This window comes from Microtus oregoni, unplaced genomic scaffold (assembly GCF_018167655.1).
Source record: "Microtus oregoni isolate MIOR12 unplaced genomic scaffold, Mior012 000022F_ref0000154, whole genome shotgun sequence".
In the NCBI taxonomy this organism is placed as follows: domain Eukaryota; kingdom Metazoa; phylum Chordata; class Mammalia; order Rodentia; family Cricetidae; genus Microtus; species Microtus oregoni.
Window position 1 is genome coordinate 12,662,277 of NW_024543081.1, and position 21,881 is coordinate 12,684,157.

The window sequence follows — 21,881 nt, forward strand, 5'->3', positions numbered from 1 at the left end:
GGCTCACAACCATCTGTAATGAGATCTGGTGCCCTCTTCAGGCTTGCAGACATACACACAGACAGAATACTGTATACATAATACATACATAAATAAATATTTTTTTAAAAAAAGAAAATCAGAGCCATTAAAATGAAAACAAGTTTGGGGGTTTAAAAAATAATAACTTCTTTTTTGAAATGATAATATAATTACTTTAATTTCTCACCTTCCCTTCCCTCCCTCCAACCCCATTCATGCACCCCCACCTTGCTCTCTCTCAAATTCGCGACCTCTTTTTTTTAAAATTGTTGTTACACACACACACACACACACACTCACACACACACTCCTAAATATGTAAATGCAATTTGATTGGTCCATGTAATGTAACCTGTATGCGCAGGCTCTCAGGGCAGACCACTTGGTATTGGATAAACAGCTGGAGAGGCTCTTCCCTGGGGACGAGGATCTCTCTCTCTCTCTCTCTCTCTCTCTCTCTCTCAGGGTTCTCTGGTTGCCTGGGGACGAGGATCTCTCTCTCTCTCTCTCTCTCTCTCTCTCTCTCAGGGTTCTCTAGTTGCCTGGGGACGAGGATCTCTCTCTCTCTCTCTCTCTCTCTCTCTCTCTCAGGGTTCTCTACTTGCCTGGGGATGAGGATCTCTCTCTCTCTCTCTCTCTCTCTCTCTCTCTCTCTCAGGGTTCTCTAGTTGCCTGGGGATGAGGATCTCTCTCTCTCTCTCTCTCTCTCTCTCTCTCTCAGGGTTCTCTAGTTGCCTGGGGACGAGGATCTCTCTCTCTCTCTCTCTCTCAGGGTTCTCTAGTTGCCTGGGGACGAGGATCTCTCTCTCTCTCTCTCTCTCTCTCTCTCAGGGTTCTCTACTTGCCTGGGGACGAGGATCTCTCTCTCTCTCTCTCTCTCTCTCTCTCTCTCTCTCAGGGTTCTCTAGTTGCCTGGGGACGAGGATCTCTCTCTCTCTCTCTCTCTCTCTCTCTCTCTCTCTCAGGGTTCTCTACTTGCCTGGGGATGAGGATCTCTCTCTCTCTCTCTCTCTCTCTCTCTCTCTCTCTCTCAGGGTTCTCTAGTTGCCTGGGGACGAGGATCTCTCTCTCTCTCTCTCTCTCTCTCGGTTCTCTACTTGCCTGGGGACGAGGATCTCTCTCTCTCTCTCTCTCTCTCTCTCTCTCTCAGGGTTCTCTAGTTGCCTGGGGACGAGGATCTCTCTCTCTCTCTCAGGGTTCTCTACTTGCCTGGGGATGAGGATCGATCTCTCTCTCTCTCTCTCTCTCTCTCTCTCTCTCTCTCTCTCTCAGGGTTCTCTAGTTGCCTGGGGACGAGGATCTCTCTCTCTCTCTCTCTCTCTCTCTCTCTCTCTCTCTCTCAGGGTTCTCTACTTGCCTGGGGATGAGGCCCCGCCAGCCTTTCCCTTTCCATTTTAGCATGTCCACTGCTGTGTCTTTGTTCAGGTCATGTTTAAGCAGCCATGTTGATTTCATGGGTGTAGCTACTCTGAGGATCATGTGTGGGCCCTATCCTTCGTCTTCTCTTTGAAGGCGTGGTTGCTGATGTGGCACCTTCTGTCTCCCCCCCTCCCCCCGCAGGCTGGACCACACATGCCCCTGATCCTCGGCACAGATGCCTGTGGCTTTTCAGACTTCACTGCTGGTCTTCTGGAAGGGGAAGTGATCACAGGGACATGCCACATCCAATGAAGTCCTGCAGAGTTCTAGAAGCTTTTTTCCTGTGGGTCAAGGGGCTGGATAGCTATCGCCAGGTTTTCTTTATTGTTACACACACACACACACACACACACACACACACACACACACACCGAAATACATAAATACAATATGCTTAGTCCATATAATGTAACTTGTGTGTACATGATCTCAGGGGCTTTCTGCGGTTGGGATGGATTATGAGCACTTCCTCCTCCTTCCCTCCCCAATCCTTGGACCCCTCCTGCCTTGTTCAGCAAGTATTTACTGATGTTAAACAAAAACAGTTCCCACCTCAAAGGGAGGAAGAGCGAACTCTGGTGAGTGGAAGCACAAGTCTATAGGTGGTCAGCGTGACTTAATGGCACAGAAAGAGGAAGGTGGGAAGGAAGGAGGGGCACTGGAAAAGCAGGAGGAAGGACAGAGGTGTGGGGTGCCTCCTGAATGTGCAAGACCATTTCTAGCTCTCCGAGTGAGCCCCGTCTCCCAGCCCACCCTCTCACCCACATTAGTCTATGAGTCCCACAAAACTGGCCCTCAAAAGCGTTTGTAGGATTTCCGGACTCATCATACAGATCGGAATGCTGCTTGAACTTGCTTCCTACCCTTCCTTCCGAAAAATTCCTGCTCATCCTTCACGACTCAAATATGCGGGTGAAGGTTGGTTGCTCCCACCTTTAGCGACCCACTCTCACACCTCACACACACTTCACAGCCCTTTTGCGCCTTCCCCCGGACCTGAAGCTCTCAAGGGGCTCTGACCCACCCTGGTGTCTGGGGATGCCCAAAATGTCTTCTGGGAAATTCCAGGCTAATGGTAGCAGAGTTGAAATGACCTACTGTTCCTTCAAAGCCTCCTATCACGTAAGTGGCTTACATTTGTTGGGGTGCGGGGGGACTACAGTGTATTAATTAAGGTTATTTAAGCTGTGAATGAGAGTGGTCAACTCCCATTAGTTCAAGAGGAGAAAAAAAAACCAGTCTTGTTGGAAATGGGGGTCAAAGGGGCAGCCCCAGGGCCTTTGCCTGAGTGACAGCACCTAGCCTCCCTTCCTGGCCACAGTTCCATCAGGCCTTGCACTCAGCCCGCTAGGTGCCGGGAGCAGAGTCCCAGCTGGCTCTGTGAGCCTTAAGGTCTCTGTTAAAACCATCAGCCTCACTCTGTTCTCTGCTCGTCACATCGTCCAGCTGTCCTCTAAGGAAGGACAGCCCAGAGCATGGAGGCTTGGCTGAGAGGCCCAGGGAGAGGCCCAGCCGTGTACCTCTTCCCAGCAGCCTATAATTCCTCTAACACTGCCCCGGGGAAGATGTGTGCCCAGGAGCCACTGTATGTGTGTACAGTTGATGCAATTTAAAGGAAGCGGGGCTTCTTTCAGGTGATGGTTGCAGAGGGCTTTGGTCCATCATGGTGGAAAGCCATGGTGGAGAAGATCAGGTCATGGTGGGGAATCCGAGGTGGAGGGTCTGGGGGCAGTGGCAGGAGTGCCTGGCACTTACTTCACAGAAGACCAGGAAAGCAGAGAACATACCAGAAACGCAGGTCTTGTGACACCTGCAAAGGACCACCCTTAACGACCCACTTCTGTCATCTTACCCCCTCCCCACTGAGAGGCTCCATAACCTTGAAGAACAGCGCCACATTCTGGGGAACAAGCTTGTAAAAACTTGAGCCTGTGGGGGCCACTCAGATTCCAATCCTAGCAGCGCCAACCATACTGCTTTCTTCCACAGGCTCCTCCTAACTCCCTGCTCCTCGTTTTGACCCTGAATGCCCCGGAAGTAATCTGCTGTCTCCCTTGCCTTTCTGGAGCCTGTGTGAGCTCCTTGCTCCCACCAGCCCTCCACACTGCCTTCAACCCTTATTTCTTGTTTGTGCACAAAGGGTATTGTGAGGACCCACTTGGTGTCCCCCTGCTGCTGACCGCGGGCACCAGAGGAAGGACATTGGGTTTTGCACACTGCCAGCCCCTGTCATAAGGTCCCACAGGGGCCCCCTGACAGGTGTAGACTGTGACTGCAGACTCAGTGGACACCGTGTTTCCAGAGGACAGCACGGACCAGTCTATGGCGTCACAGTGGCTCCCTCTGTAAAATGACGATGCCTGCCTCAGAGTATGTTTCCACAGAGGGCCTCCCCAGGCTCTGTGCTTGACTTTAACCGCTGCCAGTTTCTTGTGTAGATCCTGTCGTACGGATGGGGAAACTGAGGCACAGAGCGCTCAGGAGATGCTATCAAATGCTCAGACTTAAACCCTTACAGAGCCGGGTGATGGTGGCGCACGCCTTTAATCCCAGCACTCGGGAGGCAGAGGCAGGCGGATCTCTGTGAGTTCGAGACCAGCCTGGTCTACAGAGCTAGTTCCAGGACAGGCTCCAAAGCTGCAGAGAAACCCTGTCTCGAAAAAAAAAAAAAAAAAACCTTGCAGAGCCTCGGCAACTTCATCTTAACCAGAGGTGGGTGTGTTGGGGGCAGGGTGGTTAATCACATCACTCTGCTGGGAAGGGTCGGTCAGGGGCTCCAAGGCTGGGGCAATGCCGCCTACTAAAGCTAGACTCAAGGTGGCTTCTCCCAGGTCTCCATCCCTTGGTGAGACTTTGATTTTGTTGGGGGCTCAGAGGTAAATTGTATCTTTACAATCCTATTATCTTTCCCTGCCGTTGGATTAAGTCATGTGACCAGTTCTAGCCAATGACAAGTGAGGAGCTGCTTCTGGCCCAAGCTCTTGCACAAGCCCTTGTCATGCCTGGATGAGAGCCCAGGCAAGTGTCAGGCACGCGGGAGATGACCCTTGGCCCTCAGTGTAGCCATGGAGCTGCCCTGTCTCTCAACTCAAGGCTGTTTTTGTTTTCTCTGTGTTGTGCCGGGCTTGCCTTCTTTGTACCCCCAACAAATACAGGGGTACGAAGCAAAAAACATAAAGAAAAAAGGGGTGGTCTTTGGGTATGCTCAGATTTTAATCCAAGCAGAGCCCATGGCCTAGAGGAAGGATGCGATGTCCACCCTTACAATGCCACCTACACACACACACACACACACACACACACACACACACACACCATGGAATCTAAATGCCCTGAGGTGGGGCACAGGGGAAGCAGGGCATGTCAGTGGGGGCTCCTGTCCAAGCGATCTTGTCCTCTCTCCCCAGGCTGAGCCTGGTGGGGGTTCAAGGAGAACACACACAACGTGTGCACACAGGTCTTACTTCTGAGATTCGGTGTCACTATCGGTCTTGATCAAGCCCCAGAGGAGGTGAGTAGTCGCCTAGGAAAGCATTGGCAGCACAGTGGACCTGGCTGGGGGTGGAACTGGCTCAGATTGCTCTTCAAGGATACAGTGTGGTACAGAGAAGACCTAGGTATCTCATGAGAGCTGACAACCTGAAACCGGGGCCAGCTATAAGGCAAGTGGGGGGAGAGGGGGGTGACGGCAGCCTGGAGCCAGTATTGACAGTATTGACTGGTCACTGAGCAACACATGGGTAGATCTAGCAGTTGGCACTAGGGCACTAAGGCTGCTTCTTGAGGGGCCAGGGAGAGGCAGTGTGGGAAGACAGGAGGTCAGCATGGACGACGTCGCCCGTCTTCAGTTTCACCCATGAATGCTGTCCTTAAGATGAAGATTAGCCCTTCAGAGAACACAAGCCCTGCTCCACCTGTATCAGAATCTGAGGTATCAGTACTGCCCTTGGACTAACTAACAGTCCCTGGGAAGAGGTCAGCCACCTGCGGGAACACAGGGACCCGCATCTATCCTGACCTCATCCTGCCTCTGACATGCCTGAGGGTTACTGCAGGTCTTCATCTAAGGCCTTCCTGCCACCCTGGGCCCTCTCTAGTCTCTGGTCCTTTCGGGGCTCAGAGGCCAAGCCTGCCCAGCCCCATGAACTCTTGTCCTGGAATCCGTCTTTCCTTTCTGGCTCCCTCCGCGTGCCCCACCCTTAATGTCCTCCCCATCTGCTTCTGTTCCTGGTGAGTGTCTCTGGCTCTCTCCCTTCCCTGCAGCTGTACACGTGGCAGCGTGGGGCCCACAGCGAGGGGCCTGCAGGACCAAGCAGGAGGAGCACGCTCAGCCAAAGTCATTCATCCAACAGGCATATGCTCTTCAATCAGAGCGGAGCCCCCCAACTCCCCTCAATCAGAGCGGAGCCCCCTGCCCCCCTCCACTATTGCGTGGACACAATGGGAGCAAAGCTCACACTGAGGGAAGAACTAGTCCAGACCCTGTGACAGGGAACACTGAGGCGATGGGCTCTGGACAGAGTGGTTCTCAAGGGGAAGCTGCTCCCTCAGAGCCCCGAGTCTGGCTCCAGAGCCCACAGGAGCTGGGACCCATGCCTGCCGCTTCTCATAAGCCACTCAAATGTGCTTTGTATTTTCTGGAACAATAAGCCCTCATTCCATGACCCCCTCACTGTGCACCCTCGTGAGTTCGGAAGTGGGTTTCCACTGCCGATCCCATGTGTACCTTGAGTCAAAGTCCTCAGTAGAGCAAGAAGATTTGGGATCAGATGGTAGGAAGACAATGTGGGGTCCAAAAAGACTATAAACAAATTACCCTGCATTCTCCATTCCTCCAGCCAAACAAAAGACTGTCCTGTGCAAAGCCAGGACAGACAGCCACCAGGTCACTTAGATAAAAGCCTTTAGGAATTGGGGAGCCTGGTGTACTTTGTCTGAGCTGGGCACCTGCCCGCTTTCGCTTTCTGCTTCCAGTCTTCCCACCTCCTTCAAAGTCTTGTGGGAACTTTTGTTCCTCCTCATGGCATTTGACATTCTCCTCGTTTCTGGGACTCACATACACTCTGGACCACAGTACAGGCCTCCTCCCTCAGCTGTGGATCTCTCTGCATCACCTGGCCCCAGTGAGCCGCCTGCTAAAGGTCTGAGCACCAAGGTGTACCCCAAGCCGGGCTTCACACACAGCCCCTCTCATGTCCAATCCCATCCCGTTCACTGGTTTTCTGTCTATCTGTCTATCTCTGTGCGTTTTTATTTTATTTCATTGAGACAGTGTCTGTGTAGCCCTGGTTAGCCTGGAACTCTCTTTATAGACCAGGGTGGCTTTCAACCATAGATATCCCCCTGCCTCTGCCAAGTGCTACAGGTTAAAGGCATGCACCATCATGCCCAGCTCTCTCCACTTTTACAAACACAGATCTGTCCGCAGTCCTGGCTTGAGAAGCCTACAATTTTATGAAGCCCCTACCCAAACCCCACTATGCCTACCCAGTTGGGAAAGTCTGTCACAAAGATCTAGGGGCTCCTGGAACTATACCACTGAGTCAGGGATACTAGTGTGAACATTGTTGGAGACAATCTCAAGGCCACCTCTGAACTGGGGCTGGGAGGAAGTGGGCATGGTAGTGGGACAGGAGAGTGAGGCAGGGTGCTGGCTTAGGACTGCCTGGAAATGCCTGTGGCTTTGGCTTCAGTAAGCAAGTTCCGCAGGTGCCTGGCACGAAGTTTCCACAGCTGCCGTCAGCTGACCACAAATCCTGCTGACACAGACAGCTGATCCCGGCCTTCTTTGTGTTAAAGCACATTAAACAAGCAAGGGCTTGACCAGAGCATGTTGTGAGGCCAGCTCTTTGCAGATTCCTGGGAAGCATGCAGGTATCATGGAAAGCCTCCCTTCAGAGCACTCACGGGTCCCAAGGACACAGAGCCCACTCTGCCACTGAGTGGACTTGGGTCCCAAGCAGGAGCAGATGGTGAACTCTTTGCAGGATGCAGCTTCCATGAGGTGCACAGAGAGCCACCAAACAGTGATGGTCGTACAGAATAGGGCACAAACTCCTGTCCTTCCATCCACAGCAGCAGACAAGAAGAGGTGAGGCCGGTCACTTTAACAGTACAGGCAAGGGACTGCGCTAGTCAACATAGCTGCCCCCAACAGAATATTCTCTATGGGGCAGGATGAGTGTTTTCAGCTGTTTTCTCTATAAGCATGAGACAGAGGTGTGGGACTCCGAGGTCCCTCAAACAGGATAGGTACTGTGGTTGGTACATGGTGATTATCGCCGATCGGACATGATCTAGAATCACCTAAGGCAAGTGTCTGGGCGTGTCCATGAAGTGGTTTCTAAACTAGCCTAGAAGGAAGGATGATGCCCCTTACCTGTGGGGGGCACCACTCCATGACTGGGGTCCAGGATAACGCAAGGTGAGCACCGGGCACATCTCTCTGCTTCCTGACTGCGAATATGGTGATCTGCCGCCTCCCACCCTGGCTGTCCTCTTGCCCCCCACCCTGGCTACCCTCTGCCCCCCACCCTGGCTGTCCTGTCATTCACGCCATGGCAGACTGTACCCTCCAGCCATAATAAGCCCTTTGTTCCTTGAATTGCTTCTGTCACTCTATCAAGACAGTAGCTAATACAATTGGTGCAGCACTGGGGAGTTCCGGGCTGGAACGTGAGCTTCGGGATGGTCTCTATGGAAATGACCATTGTGCTGCGGCTGCTACAGGGAGCCACACTGCAGGTGACCGACAGATGTTGTCCAAGAGGAACATGGCAACTGCCAGGCTACATGCCATCTAAACCATTGCCACCTCCACTGTGCAGGCAGTGAAGTTGAGGCTCAGAGATGGGACTTACCCAGACCCTAGCTGACTCTCAGCGGGTCCCCACTAACTCCAGGACCCTGGCTCCGGCTGTGTGAGCGACTAGAGCTGATATTTCTTTGTAGGCAGAGGACACAGAGAGTGAAGCCCTTAGCAAGGCTTTGTTTCTGTGAAGCCCTCTATCTGCCCCCAGCTGGGCCTGAGTGGCTGTCTTCCAAGGCAGGGGAAGGGCATAGGGAAAAAAGTACCAGGTTAAATTGCCAAGAGAATCCAGTAATTTTATTCACACTGGCCAAGCAGGCAAGGACAGTCAGGCTGAGTGTGGTTTATCAAACCAGCCTTCAAGCACGTGGCAGGCCTTGCCTTTGCCACCCTGCCATGGCTCCCTTGACTGTAAGCACCAGAGATGCCTGCCCAGGGCCAGTCGTGCCCTGGGTCTGCAGAAGCACCAATGGACGGAGGCCACCTTCCCCTGAGAAGCTTGGGAAGCCTACAGTGGAAGAGGGGAAGGTTAGAGGGGCCACCAGGCCATACGCTCTGGGAAAGGCATGGGGGTCTCGGTGTTCCTGCTTCTCCATGACCTTCCCCAGGGCCTGCCTTGGCAGCATGGCTCAGAGAAGGCCCCCAGGTAACCTGAATATCACTGGCTTCAGTCCCCAGACCTGCTTTGGGCTGAAACCTACCACCTCTGTCCTGCCTGAGTCCCCATGATGTCTGCTAGGGCAATACAGGCAGGTGAAGTCCTGAAACGGGAGCCACCTCCTGGGTGTCCTTAGCATCCTCATCAACCCAGTGTGACACTGGGCTTTTGAGGGGCCAAGAGGGCCAGAGAGCACCTAGTACGTGGTCTGGCCATTGCTAAAGTCCTGGGGAATCAGGCAAGGAGGGAAGAAGGAGTCTTCAAAGATCAGGGAGGAGAATGGGCTCCAATTCACGCCCAGGCACCCATTTACCCTGGGTGCCTCCAAATTCCTGGGTCTCCCCCTAAGCAAGACTATATCTGGGTTTGCTTTAACGCTGGGCATCTGGCAAGAAGGTAGAGAATCTGAAAGGGATATCATCCCTACTCCAGCACCCGGGCCACCTCGGGAGCAGTGAAGAACGGCCCATGCTGCCTAAGCACCTAGTTTAGAGGAGCACCCAAGAAGTGCTCAAGTCTTTGTACCCACTTGAGCAAACTGCAACCTCTGTCCAGGTTCCTGGGCATTCGCCAGGGGAGGGGCAGGACCTAGGTCTGATTAGCCTAGGTTTTCCTCAGGCCTGGGACTAAGTGAGCAGTCAGCATTTGATGAATGCATACGTGAACAGTGGCTAGAAAAGAGGCTGGGGGAGGGGTTGGGCCCAGGGTGAGGAGAAAACCTGAGGATGCAAGAATACAAGAGTTTTCAGCATGGTGGGGGGGAATTCCAGAATGTTTGGGAAGTCCCTAGAATGCTAGGAACGTTCTAGGGAGCCCAATTCCTCAAGCGTCGTCCATAGACCCGCGGCATCAGCATTACGGAGAAAATTGCTAGAAATGCAGAATCCTGGGTCCACCCCCAAATGCCAAGCCAGAATCTACCATACAATAAAGTCCCCGGGGATGAATAGCAGGGTGGTGTGTGAGGAGAGTCACTCTAAGTCTCTGAAAAATGCAGCCAGGAGGGGAGGGGGCAGAGACAGACTGTGATGCTAATAATCCAGCCCTGGGGGAACCTACAGGACCTGCCCTAGCCACCAGCCCTCCCCCAAGCTGCCCAGCGGCGAAACTGGTCAGGGAAGGTCAGTCCTCCGCCTTGATCAGATGGCCGCTGAAGGTAATGTAGGTGTCCACGTCGTCGCTGTAGATGGCGTTCTCCCGCTCCCGCTTGAAGAGCCGCACCCACACGTGGTCACCGGGCTCCAGAGGTAGCATCACACTCTGGCTCTGCATGATGCTGCGCTCACTGGGCTGTGCATAGAGGATCACAGCCGCCTGCTCGTTGTGGACGATGTGCACGTAGGTCTCCTTGTAATTCCAGCTGTGCACGTTGAGGCTGAAGAAGTAGAGGCCGCGCAGGGGAGCCGTGAAGCGGCCAGTGGTCATGTCGAAGTGGCCGTCAGTGTTCACAAAGACCCTGTCGAACAGCAGTGGGAGGAAGTCCTCGCTGCTGTGCAGGGCTGTCTTGCGACCCACAGAGAAGGCCGAGTAGTGCACCTGGCACGCGCTGCCAGGGTTGCCTGCCTGCCCCTTGTCGCCTTTGATACCCTGAGAGCCACGGTCCCCTCGGGGACCATCCTTGCCTGGCTTCCCTGGTGTTCCTAAAGGACCTCTGTCCCCTTTATCACCTGTGAGGACATGAAGGGGAGAAGTTAGGACAGGCACCCTGGCCTATGCTAAGCACTCACTTTTGGAAGTCACTGCTTTTGCCTGGATCCAGAAAAGGACCTGGTGTTTAGTAAGAATCTACTCCTGCCAGGCGTTTACCACCCCCTAACATCCCTCTGCAGAAGTGAAAACTGAGGCCATTTCCAAAACCCAGACTGTGTTTTGTCCAGCTCAGCCTGGGTCCTCTTTCTGCCAAGGAGGGCACAGCAGGCTTCCAGGAGGCTGCCTGCCGAGACCAGCAGGGAGGTGGGGCAAGGTAAGACACACTTTTCACCTCTAGTTAAGAATAAAACTACCTTTGCCATGGCCTGGGAATTTGGGGGTCTTGAGTGTCTGGGGTATACCTTAAAAGGACAATGTCCACCTCATAGGTGCACAGGAGTCCTCATTGGCAGGAGAGGGCAGGAATCCCCTCAGCATGGCCCAGTCCATCTCCACCATCCCTGGCAGTGGTGACCTGGTTACTTTTCCAGCCCTGGCTCCAGTCTGAATCTGAGCACAGACAGTCCCGTCCCACCCCAAAACACACCCAGTGTGCACTGAAGAGACCTGGCTCCACGTATTTCCCTGGTGAGGCTGTGGACTTCCTCAGGTTCCCTGGACCAGGTCGGTGGTGAAGCCAGTAGAGAAGAGAGTAGAGAGAGAAAGGAAGGCACAGGTCCTTGAAGGCAGTCCAAAGGAAAGGGAGTGGAGGTGCCCATGACTATGGGATGGCACCACAGATGCCACCTCCCAGCAAAAGCACCTCTCTGAGTACAGAGCTTTCAGAGCGCCCGCTCTGCCCTGCCTAAGGCCAGGGTGGCTGTGAGGAGGGGACTATTTTCCTTCTACCCAGATGCTGGCAAGAGGTCAGCCTGACCCACAAGGCTTAGGCACGGCTCCAGATGCTACCCAAGCACCTTTGGTGCTACAAGGAACCGTCTTCTTCAGAAACCTGTCCAAGGGCAACGCAGGGCTGAAGATGGACCGTCACAGCAAAGGGTCACCAGGCCTGGGCCCCTCTGCCTCCAGAGGCTAAGCTACCTGAAGTTGCACTAAGTAAGGCCATCAGGCAAGGAGACCAGGAAGTGACCTCCCCCAGGTCTAGAATGAGCGTGAGCGGGAGTCTCAGGTGTGGACTGGCTATCAGAGGGGAGTGCCCTGCTCTGTCCCTGACATGGAGGTGACTCCAGAAGACACCTACTGGACACTACTTTCCCTATCTGCATGTGGGAGGAGCGACCCAGTCACCCCCTCACATTGGGGGGTGGGGTATGGTGAGCATAGCTGGATGTCAATGGTGTGGCCATGGCCATCATGGGTCCCATCACCGGAGTGGAACTAATTCCCTCACATCTGAGGCTATATATCAGGGGGTTGCCACCCCCACTTTCACCAGTACAGCTCCCACAAGCCTTTACACTTTCACCTCTCTCCCTATCATGTGCCCCACAGGACACCAATGGAGGCCAGGTCCTCTTTCTGCTCAACCCCCCCACCCCCATCCCACAGAGAGAAACCCATATCCTGGTGGTAGCTGGTGACCCTGTGGGCCCACACCTTTCTCCCTGTGCCATCTCCTTCCACACCCCTGCTGGGAAGCCCCTTACCCTGTGAGCCTAGGCTTGCAATTCACCCTGCCAGGAGCCCCATGAACCTGCCCGGCTGGCTCTGCTGCCTGTGCCCCACACTTCACCCCAGTACCTCTCTGCTCACATTTTGGATCCCAAGGCCTTTCCCACTGAGTCCTTCACTCTGAACTCAGAACAGCACATGCACATTCTAGGTGCTATGCATATGCAGACCAAAGGCAGGCAGGGCCCAGGTAAGGCCTGCCCTGGTTTCTCCTGTCTTTCCCTCCCTCCTTCCCTCCCTCCCTCCTTTTTTTCCCTCCCTTTCTCCCTATCCCATACCAATTCCGCCAGACCACGACTCACCCTTCAGGATAGTAATGTTGATGTAGGGCCTGACCTCGGGCAGAACATAGGGGAAGTGGGGGGAAGCAGGGCCTTGGACAGGGTCAGCAGAGGACAGCGGTTCCTCAGGGTCACAGCATCGTCGGCAGCCTTTGCTGAGATGGGAGGCCACAGAGTCCCCAAAGGTGGGCTCCTCTGTGGGGACTCCAAACACAAGGGGAAGCAGGAGTACTGCCCAGAAGGAACCCAGGCTGTCTGTCCCCATGGTGACCTGGACAGAGAGACACATTTGACTCAGCGTATCCGGCATGTCAATGCCCAGTGGTAATATTATCTCCTGTAGCCAGGGCAGACCCAGTGTTATTAGCGGGAGTAGGTAGGTTCTCCTGTAACAGGCAAGTCCGGGGCCACCAGAGGAAGCAAGGCTGAGGGCACCAGACTGGCCACCGAGCCTCCTGACGTCTTTCTATTGTGACCATGGACACACGGCCTGAGAAGAACAGAGCCCCTATGGAGACCCTCAGAGGGCACACACCAGGCTCCCAGGCCTTTACTGGGGCACAAAAGAAGATGCCAAATGTCCACGTGGCTAACCAAGGAGGTGGAGAATGTTTCTTTGCCCCCTCATCTCTAAAGGCCATGGCTCTCACCACCACCTGCAGGCACCACAGGCAGTGGCTAGAGCTGGGGTTCCTGAGGATCAAGGCATTGGCTCCTGCACGCCTCTTCTGTGCAGAAGCAGGAGAAGTCTTGAAGAAGTCGGAAAATGAGACATCCTCTTTGGAATAACACAAGTTCGAGGATATGCAGCTTAGTAGGACTCACAGTTCTGGTATCTTTGTGCCCTCCACAACCCACCGATAGCCAGGAACCGCCCTGTCCTCTGCTCCTCCCCACAGAGAAAGCTCGGCGTTTAATCATTGGAAGATGGTTGTATCAATCACACAGGCCTACCAATCGGCATCTAAGGTGGTAAATTGAAATTAAGGGGTTGGGGGATCAAAAGCACTGAAAATTCAGAGGGACCAGAATTAGTGACGTTTCATCTTGGGCCTTGAACATGAAGGGGTCCAGAGTTTCCAGAGTGGGGCAGGAAGTAGGCCGGACACTAAAAAAAGAGCTTGGACGGGTGGGCAGGAAGCCCACAGTGGGCCTTTGAGGTGGTGACAGCCTCGGGGACTGGCGCCGCCTGATTATCACAGATCAGAAACTGCTATTGAAACCAGACTGGTTTTTACACCTCTGGCGTCTCTTTGTTTATTTCCTTTTTGTTCCCCGTTAACGTTTAGTACAATTCAAAAATATTTTTCTGTGGTTAATACAGGCTGAGAAGGTAAAATGATTCTTCTAGAAAGGTTTGAAAAGGGAGTAGGAGTTAAAGAGACAGAAGCTCTTGGGGCTTCTCCCCAGCGGCCAGGGTGATGACAGGAGGCATCTTAGGAGACACCCCGGTTCTAGAATGATCCTGTCCACACTTCTGGGCTTTGCTGGTTCTGCTCCACCAGGCAGGCAAACCTCTCAAGAGACCAACCACCCCTATTTTCCTTAACTCCAGGTTGTAGCAAACTCCCCACCCCTGCCTTATTTGGTCCAGAGATGTGCCCCCCCCCCTCGTGGGGGACATCTGAATAACACAAACCGTGTGACCGAGGCTTGTGGCTTAGCCCTTCTGGTCTTCACGCTCCCTCATTTGCATGAGATGCCAGCGTGTCTTCCTTGCCAGGCTATATGGATGACTGACACACAGGGAAGCTGCCTAGCTTGTCATATACTTCCAAGAGTTCATTCCTTCCTCTGCCTGGTAGCGACCTCATCCTGGTGTCTATGACTTGAAAGGCACAGAACTTTCTGGAATGTCATCATGGTTTGGAGACATTTCTGTTTCTTATTGGTCTCGCCCCTGGGGAGTCAGAGGCTCAGAGACACAGACCGGGTGGCGGGGAGGAGGCTTAGGGACGGAAGCAGGAAGCAACTCTGGCTCCCTGGAAGCAGCACTGGCAGCTCTAACTACAGCAAAGATCCCTGGCTGGCTCCTGGGATGGGGCCAGTAGGACTGTGGTGGGAAGGGAAGCTCACACTAACTGCAGAGTGATCTTGAGGGTCCCCACCATCTCTACTAAAAAGCCAGAGCCTCTTGGAGGTGGCTGAGCTCCCACTGGCATCACCCAGTAAGTCAGGGCTGAGCTGAGTGGCGAGGGGGAGCAGGAGTCACTGCAGGGGGTAGATAAAAGCCAGGAGCAGTGCGGGGTGGCAGAGAGGAGGAGATCCTCCAAGGAGCTGGCTAGGCCCAAGGGAAAGAGCTATGTGCTTGTCAGAAAGAGGGGAACAGAGAAATCTCAGACTCTGACCGCAGCCCCCAGCCCAGACAGAAGCAGAGAGGCTTCCAGCCACTCACCCTGGTCCTGCAGCCTCAAGCTCAACTCACAGACCCCGGGCGGCCTCTGGCTCCTTGGCCCATGTCTGTGATAAAAGCTTGTTGCTGGCCCGACCCCCAAGGCCTACGACTGAGCTGGGAGGGCGGAGGGATGGAGGGAAGGAGGAGGGAGCACGCTGAGCTGGCTTCCCATTCTCCACCTCCTGTTCCCGCCCCTCCAGCCTGGGGCTTGGCCTCAGAGATACTGGGATATGTTTGAACTTCCTTGGGCATCTGTAGCCCAGTCCCAGCCGTGGGACCCTGTTTGAGTCAAAGGTCCTGAGAGTTTAGACCGGACGGACAAGGGCAGGGGCCTAGAAATACTTGGGCGTGGAAATCAGAGGCAACAAGAGAGGGGGGCAGGGTTTTCCATTACTCAGGAAAAGGGAGGCAGCACAGGGAACTCCCGCAGCCCTGGTCTAGTCGGAGCCCAAGAGCCATCTGCCAAGAGCTACAGAGACAGGGAGGGTGGCATGAGGGCACTAGTGCCCATCCTCCATAGGCATAAATCCTGGTCAGTCTAACACCTAGCAGCCAGCAACACAGCCAAGCATTGCCTCTCCTACCCTAGGTGGTCTGGTCACACCCCCAGCCCAGAAGCGCTAGACTGAGATGACTTGCTCCCCTTCCTCCACCTGGAATCCTGCCTTTATTGATTAGACCTCTGGTCTCCTAAAGCCCCTGCCTCACAGAAGTAACCCCCAAGAAGCTCATAGGGGTCCTGCCTCAGTTTCCTCCTAGGCAGGCTAGGGGAATTTTAGCAAGGGCCACAGATCAGAGGCCTAGTCCTAGCTTCCTGGGGCCAGAGCCCCTGTGCAGATGATTTCAAATGTCCCTCACTCTTGGCTACCTTAATATTTTAATTTCACTATTTCCCACCTGAGTTAGATGTCACCTCTCTCGGGGACCTTGATCCTCAAAAAGTGTTTAGACCCACGATCCCCCCCCCCCCCCCCGCTCCTCCAGCCCTGGGAGAGCAAGCAAGTTAGCAGCTAGAGGGTCTTGGTAGTAATACTGCTCTCCAGATCACTACTTATAAGACAGATTGAGGTCTGGGACTTCCTGGCCCCATTAAAGCCTCCATGCTTTGGGTCCCTGACAGGGCTGTCTCTGGGCCCAGGCTTCCTGCGTGTTTAAGCAGACAATCCAACAGCATATCAGGCCTGGAAGGAGTCTCCCAGATGATCTAATCCCATCCCTTAATCAGGGACATCGTGGCCCAGGGAGCTCAAGGCTTTGATACAAGGTCACATAGCAGAGCTGAATCCAAGTTGGGAGAATGCCAGATTCTTCTAGGCTGCCCTCCCAAAATGACTCAGAGTCCTTGGGTCCAGTCAGGAGCACCGGGGTTAGGGGGCAGAAGACAGCAGACAGAGGGATGGTGGCCATATAGGGACCACCACCAGGCCCACACTGGCATGGCCTCTGTGTGGCCTTGCCTGAACAGCATTCCCAGGGCATTGAGCCAGCCCTGCAAAGAGGCTCCCCCTTCAAGCTGCAGCCACCAGAGCAAAGGGCTGAGTCAGCAGCCCTGGAGGTGGGGACAGGACCAGGCAGTCTCGGTTTTCTGGTGTAGAAAGCTGGAAAGAATGGACAAAAGAAAAGATGGATGGAATAGAGAAGGGCGGGGGGAGGCACGGTTCTGTTGGAGGCCAGCTGTGTGCCTAGCACTGGGCACCCCACTATGCTCGGCACCCCACTTATAGGGCAACACTGCCCACTCCACCTTAACAGTTGAGGTGGCTCCAAGCCACTGACTTCAGCCATGAGGATGTCCCAGGCAGGTCAGATAGATTTGAGACCGCACTCCAGTCCTGGAGTAGACAGACAGACAGACTCTGTTTAATGTCCTTCTTCAAGTTGTGAGACGTTGGGTAAGTTTTCTTCCTTCTCTGAGTATTTTGTTTGTTTTGTTTCTCAAGACAGGATTTCACTGTGTAGCCCAGGCTGGCCTGGAACTCACAGAGATCTGCCTGACTCTGCCTCCTGAGTGCTAGGGGTCAAAGGCATACACCACCACCACCTGGCACTTGTCTGAGTCTTAATGATCCTGGGCCAGACGATCTTGACTCCAGGATTGTATGAGTGTCTGGGAATAGTCAAAGGGTGTTTCCTCCTGGCTACTTCGGTTAAGCCCTGTATGCTGAGGCACGCACTCACTTTTCTCAGCACACCTGCCAGTATACCCCTGGGCTCATGCTGCCCTCCATCCTCTTTCATAAGCCTCTATGAGCAAATTTGTACCAGATCACCAAGGGCAGAGTCTCACGGTGTGAGTCTGTTTCTCTGCTCACTCCCACCCTTTCTGACTTCCAGGAGCCAGGACGATTTGCTGACTCGAGAAGTCAGCTGGGTCACTGGCAATTCACAGAGTTCAAGGTCACCGCCGAGTCAGCGGTTGAACTACTGGAGAGGAGGGCGCCACCTCCTGGGGAGAGCCAGCGTGCGGCCCAGCAGCCAGCACCCCGCCAATCCAACCTGGTTGGAGAGCTGAGGTCCTCCAAAACTCAGAAAGTAGGCAGGGCTCCTCTGACATACAGCCCCGTGAGGACAGCTCCAAATTGGCTTTACTGGGTGCCCATCTATTGAGCGATCCAGGTTAGACCCTCCAGGCCCAGTCAAAAGTGGGCAAAAAGATGACTTCAAGATCCCTAGGACCCCAGCCTGGTCTACAAGAGCTAGTTCCAGGACAGGAACCAAAAACTACGGAGAAACCCTGTCTCGAAAAATAAAAATAAATAAAAAATCCCTAGGATCCTCAACAAGGAAGCCGAAACCGGAGAGGAGCCGAGCAGAACCGAAAAGGGCCGACCAGAGCCGAGTCCAGCGGAGCAAAGCAGAGTAGAGCCGAACAAAGTCGATTTTTCCCGAGCCCAAACGAACAGATTCGGGTCCAGCCGGTTGGGATCCGACAAAGGCCGAATAAAACCGAATCTGCGCGAAGAGAGACGTGAGTGCGCTGAGGTCCAGAGACGCCCCCTGGCGGACGCAGGAACACTGAGTTGATTTGAGCGGGACTCTTTGGGAGTCCTGTGATAGTCCTGTAAAATGGGATTGTGGGGTGCACTTCAGGAATAAGGAAACTGAGGCTCCCCTTAGGCCCGAGACTGCCTCACAGGCCTCTGAGCTGGGAAGTGAAGGCTCTGAAGTTCCTTTGATGGTGTTTGGCCAAGAACACCCCTGCCACTTAAAACTTACGTATAAATTTGATTGTGTTTGCCGATTTATTGCAGCCAAAGGCCCACAGAGATCTCCCTTGTGGAGGGCTAGCAGAGTTCAGATACAACCATGATGGTCTCACAGATGGAGAAACCAAGCCAGCTTCGGAGGTGTTGACCGAGGGCGGTGGGGCGGCAGTTCCCATGAGCAAATATTGACACATTTCCTGGCCATTAGAGCAGAAAGCCAGACTGAAAAGAGGATGTTCTGTCCCTTCTCTGCAAAGCTTAAAGCACCCTGCCCCCACTCCAGGCCTCAGTTTCCCCACCTGCCGCAAGATAGTAGCAGAGGATGTGGCCAGGATCCCCGGTACCTGGATCCTAAGAGAATGAGGCATTCCCTGGAGCAAGGGAGAAAGAAAAAGCTGTTTATACGCATGTACAATTCACCCCAATTAACCCTCATGCTACAGCACTCTGGAGTGCCTGCCCAAGGCTGCAGGGTTTGGGGTGCTGGGCCTCTGGAAAGCAAATGAGGCCCTGTATGGCCTGGGTATCTCCTCTGCTATATACACTTCCCAGGGGCACTGCGTGCCACCAGGCAGCTGGCACAGGTGGTCTCAGAGCACCCCAATTCCCAGCATCACTTTTTCCACCCAGCACCGGGGAGGCTGAGGCAGGAAGATGACCCCTGTTCTCAGTCTTCTTTCTGATCATGACATTGGGCAACAACTGTGACATCCCAGATCTCCAGAGAAGGTCTTGCACGCCTGTTCTGTGAGCACACTTCTGGATATGCTTGTGCAGTCCCTGTGGGCACCAGGCACTGGCCTAAGGCCTAAGCTCTGCAAATGTTAACTCTTTAACGACCTAAACCACAACTTACCCCCGTGAGGAAGAAACTGAGGCAAGGAGAAGTTAGTCTGCTGGCTCAAGGTCAGACAGCTAGTGAATGCAGGAGCAGGGACTTAACCACAGGCAGCCCGAGTCCACACACAGCCACTCTCCTCTGCTGTCCCCTTCTTGGCTCCTAGACAAACCATCTGGCCTCTGGGTTGAGCCTTAAGCAGTTAACAGGGTCCACAAACCACATACTGCATGAGGGATGAGCAGGTTGGTTTGACAGACCTTCTAGGGACCCGGGAGGGAAGAGGCCACTAACACCATAAGGCAAATGGGCAGTGGTCTTAACCAGTACCACAGCTGGGAGCTTCAGAAACGAAAGCTTATCGTGTTGGCAGGGATAATGGTGCATGCCTGTCATACCCGCACTTGGGAAACTGAGGTAGGATTGCCATGGGGTCCAGGCCAGACTGCTCTACAAAGTGAGACTTTACCTTGAAAAAGAAAAATCAAAGACTGAAAAGATGGCATAGCTGGTAAAGTGCCCACTTTGCAAGTGTGAGGACCTGAGTTCGGATCCCTGGGGACCTGCATTAAAAAGTAGCTCGTGGTCACACGTACCTTTAGCCCTAGCAAGGGCTCCAGTGAGAGACCTTGTCTCAAAAGATAAACAAGGCAGGGCGGTGGTGGCACACGCCTTTAATCCCAGCACTCGGGAGGCAGAGACAGGCAGATCTCTGTGAGTTCGAGGCCAGCCTGGTCTACAAGAGCTAGTTCCAGGACAGGCACCAAAAAGCTACGGAGAAACCCTGTCTCGAAGAAAAAAAAAAGATAAACAGGAGCCAGGTGGTGGTGGCGCGTGCCTTTAATCCCAGCACTTGGGAGGCAGAGGCAGATCTCTGTGAGTTCAAGACCAGCCTGGTCTACCAAGTGAGTTCCAGGACAGCCAGGGCTGTTCACAGAGGAAACCCTGACCCTCTCCCCCTTAAAAAAATCAGGGAGAAATTGGGGAAGACACCCAACATGGCTTTGGCCTACACATATGATACACACACACACACACACACACAAAATCATGCACACAACATGGCCTTTGGCCTATACATATGATGCACACACACACACACACACAAGCATGCACACAAGTTTATTGTGACCCAGTTCTGAAGTCCAGAAGACCAGGACCAAGGCATCAGTCTGGTAGCTCTGCTGGGGACTATGGGTCTGTTCCAAGCCTCCTCCTGGTTTTGGGGAGTTTGGTGGCACTCTCAGTATCCCTTGTCTTAGAGAATTACCTCCTACTCTTTGTGGGAGCAGGGGACTGGGTTAAGGCAGAGTCTCACTCTGGAATAAAAACTGACCTTGAGCTTACGGCAATGATCACAGGTGTGTGCCGCCCCACCCCATCACCCTGATGACACCTCGGTGTTATCCTTGTGTGTGTCTGTGTCCAAAGCTCTTTTCCTGGGGACACACACTCTATTGAGTCCACCCTGGTTGAGCATGACTCCCTCCCCACTTACATCTGCAAAGACCTTGTTCCCAGAAGAAAGGAAACAGAGGTTAAAGGGCTGCAAGGGGCACAATCCAGCCTCCAACTCCAACAGGAGCCGACTCCCCAGGACACATGACTTTACCCTCGGCTCAGCATGGGATGTCACCTCTACCCTTCCCTCCCATGACCTTGCTGGCTCAACACACACCAGCCCCTCTGTCTGGCACACTCAGGCTCTGGCACCAGCCTCTGTGCCCACCCACTATGCTCTCCCAGTATACACATGTTCTCTCCTTCCCCACCACGCCCAAATGGTAGCATTCACAAGTGGCCACCTGGGAAAGTCCAGATGCAGGAGCCATGCCCATGGACCCCAGCCACCTTCCCTCCATAACAGCCCAGTGGTGGGCTGGCCCTCTGAAAACTCTCTGTTAAGTGAACTATGTCCGGAGAAGCGAAAAAAAGTGAAAAATGCTACACAGTAGGTTCACAGTGAAGCCTAAGGCCCAGGACACCTAATGTTGGATCTCATTTTATCTGTGCGTGCGTGCGTGCATGCGTGCGTGCATGCGTGCGTGCGTGCATGCGTGCGTGCGTGTGTGTGTGTGTGTGTGTATTATGGCACACAAGTGGAGGTCTTAGGACAACTTAGAGTCAGTTCGATCCACATGCCTCTGGAGGCCAGAAGAGGGTCTCAGATCCCCGGGACTGGTTACAGGTGGCTGTGAGCTGCCATGGCTTCCAGGCTTCTGGCAAAGAAGCAGGTACTCTCCTTAACCTGAGTCATCTCTCCAGCCACTCTCATGCCTTTTAGGTCATGCAATCTCCCACACACACAGACAACTTTATGTGGGCTCTCCGAGAGCCTGAGGGTTACCAGTAGCAGGAAGAACTGAAGGCTTTGTCAGGACCACACTTTGCTCACCTCTAAGAGCCCCCTTACAACACAGCCCTGGGTCCCTCAACTCAAGACTTTTCTTCTGAGGTTCTATGGAGCCCAGTTGTCACCTCCCTTTGGGACAGTGGCCTCCATCATCTTCGGATGAGGGGGTTTCCCATCAATCTGTAGCCTTGTCCTCTCCAGCCTCAGGCTCTCCAGACTCCAAGCTCTCCTCGCATCAGGCTGTTGCTGATGCAAGTCCCAATCCAGAAGCTGGTGGCCATGGGCTGTTGCCTGGCAACCGTCTCTGAGCGACAAGATCAAGGTAAGTCAGCAACTTCTGAAGAGGAGGACGGAGGCAGGCTTGACAGTCACTGCCTTTCTTTCTCTGCTCAGGACCAAGTCACAGGTTCTAGTCCCCCAACCCAAAACAAGCTCCTTCAGTTCCCCTCGCCTGCCCCTGGTGCATATGTTCCCAAACACAGCTCTAAAGCAGATTCCTCATGTGTGGCTCCATGACTCCCCAATGACTCCGCTCATGTGTTCATTCCAGAGACTCATGGGAAGGGCCATAGCTGCCCTGC

The 21,881-nt window shown here is 53.8% G+C and overlaps 1 protein-coding gene across 1 annotated transcript; it reads right to left on the bottom strand.

Moving 5' to 3' along the window:
• Positions 1 to 8,535: 8,535 nt before the first annotated feature.
• C1qtnf6 (C1q and TNF related 6) lies at positions 8,536 to 15,022 on the bottom strand. The gene is made up of 3 exons (XM_041672347.1): positions 14,904 to 15,022; positions 12,530 to 12,779; positions 8,536 to 10,573 (listed from the first exon to the last, which is right to left on the bottom strand). Exons 2-3 carry the CDS (start codon positions 12,771 to 12,773, stop codon positions 10,029 to 10,031), a joined length of 789 nt encoding a protein of 262 aa, XP_041528281.1. The 5' UTR covers positions 12,774 to 12,779; positions 14,904 to 15,022; the 3' UTR covers positions 8,536 to 10,028.
• Positions 15,023 to 21,881: the final 6,859 nt, after the last annotated feature.

Excerpts from the sequence above, each read along its gene's own strand:
- C1qtnf6 (XM_041672347.1), bottom strand. The coding sequence starts at position 12,773 with ATGGGGACAGACAGCCTGGGTTCCTTCTGGGCAGTACTCCTGCTTCCC. Across the intron at positions 10,574-12,529 it reads CAACATTACTATCCTGAAGG|GTGATAAAGGGGACAGAGGT; the intron begins GTGAGTCGTGGT and ends ATGTCCTCACAG.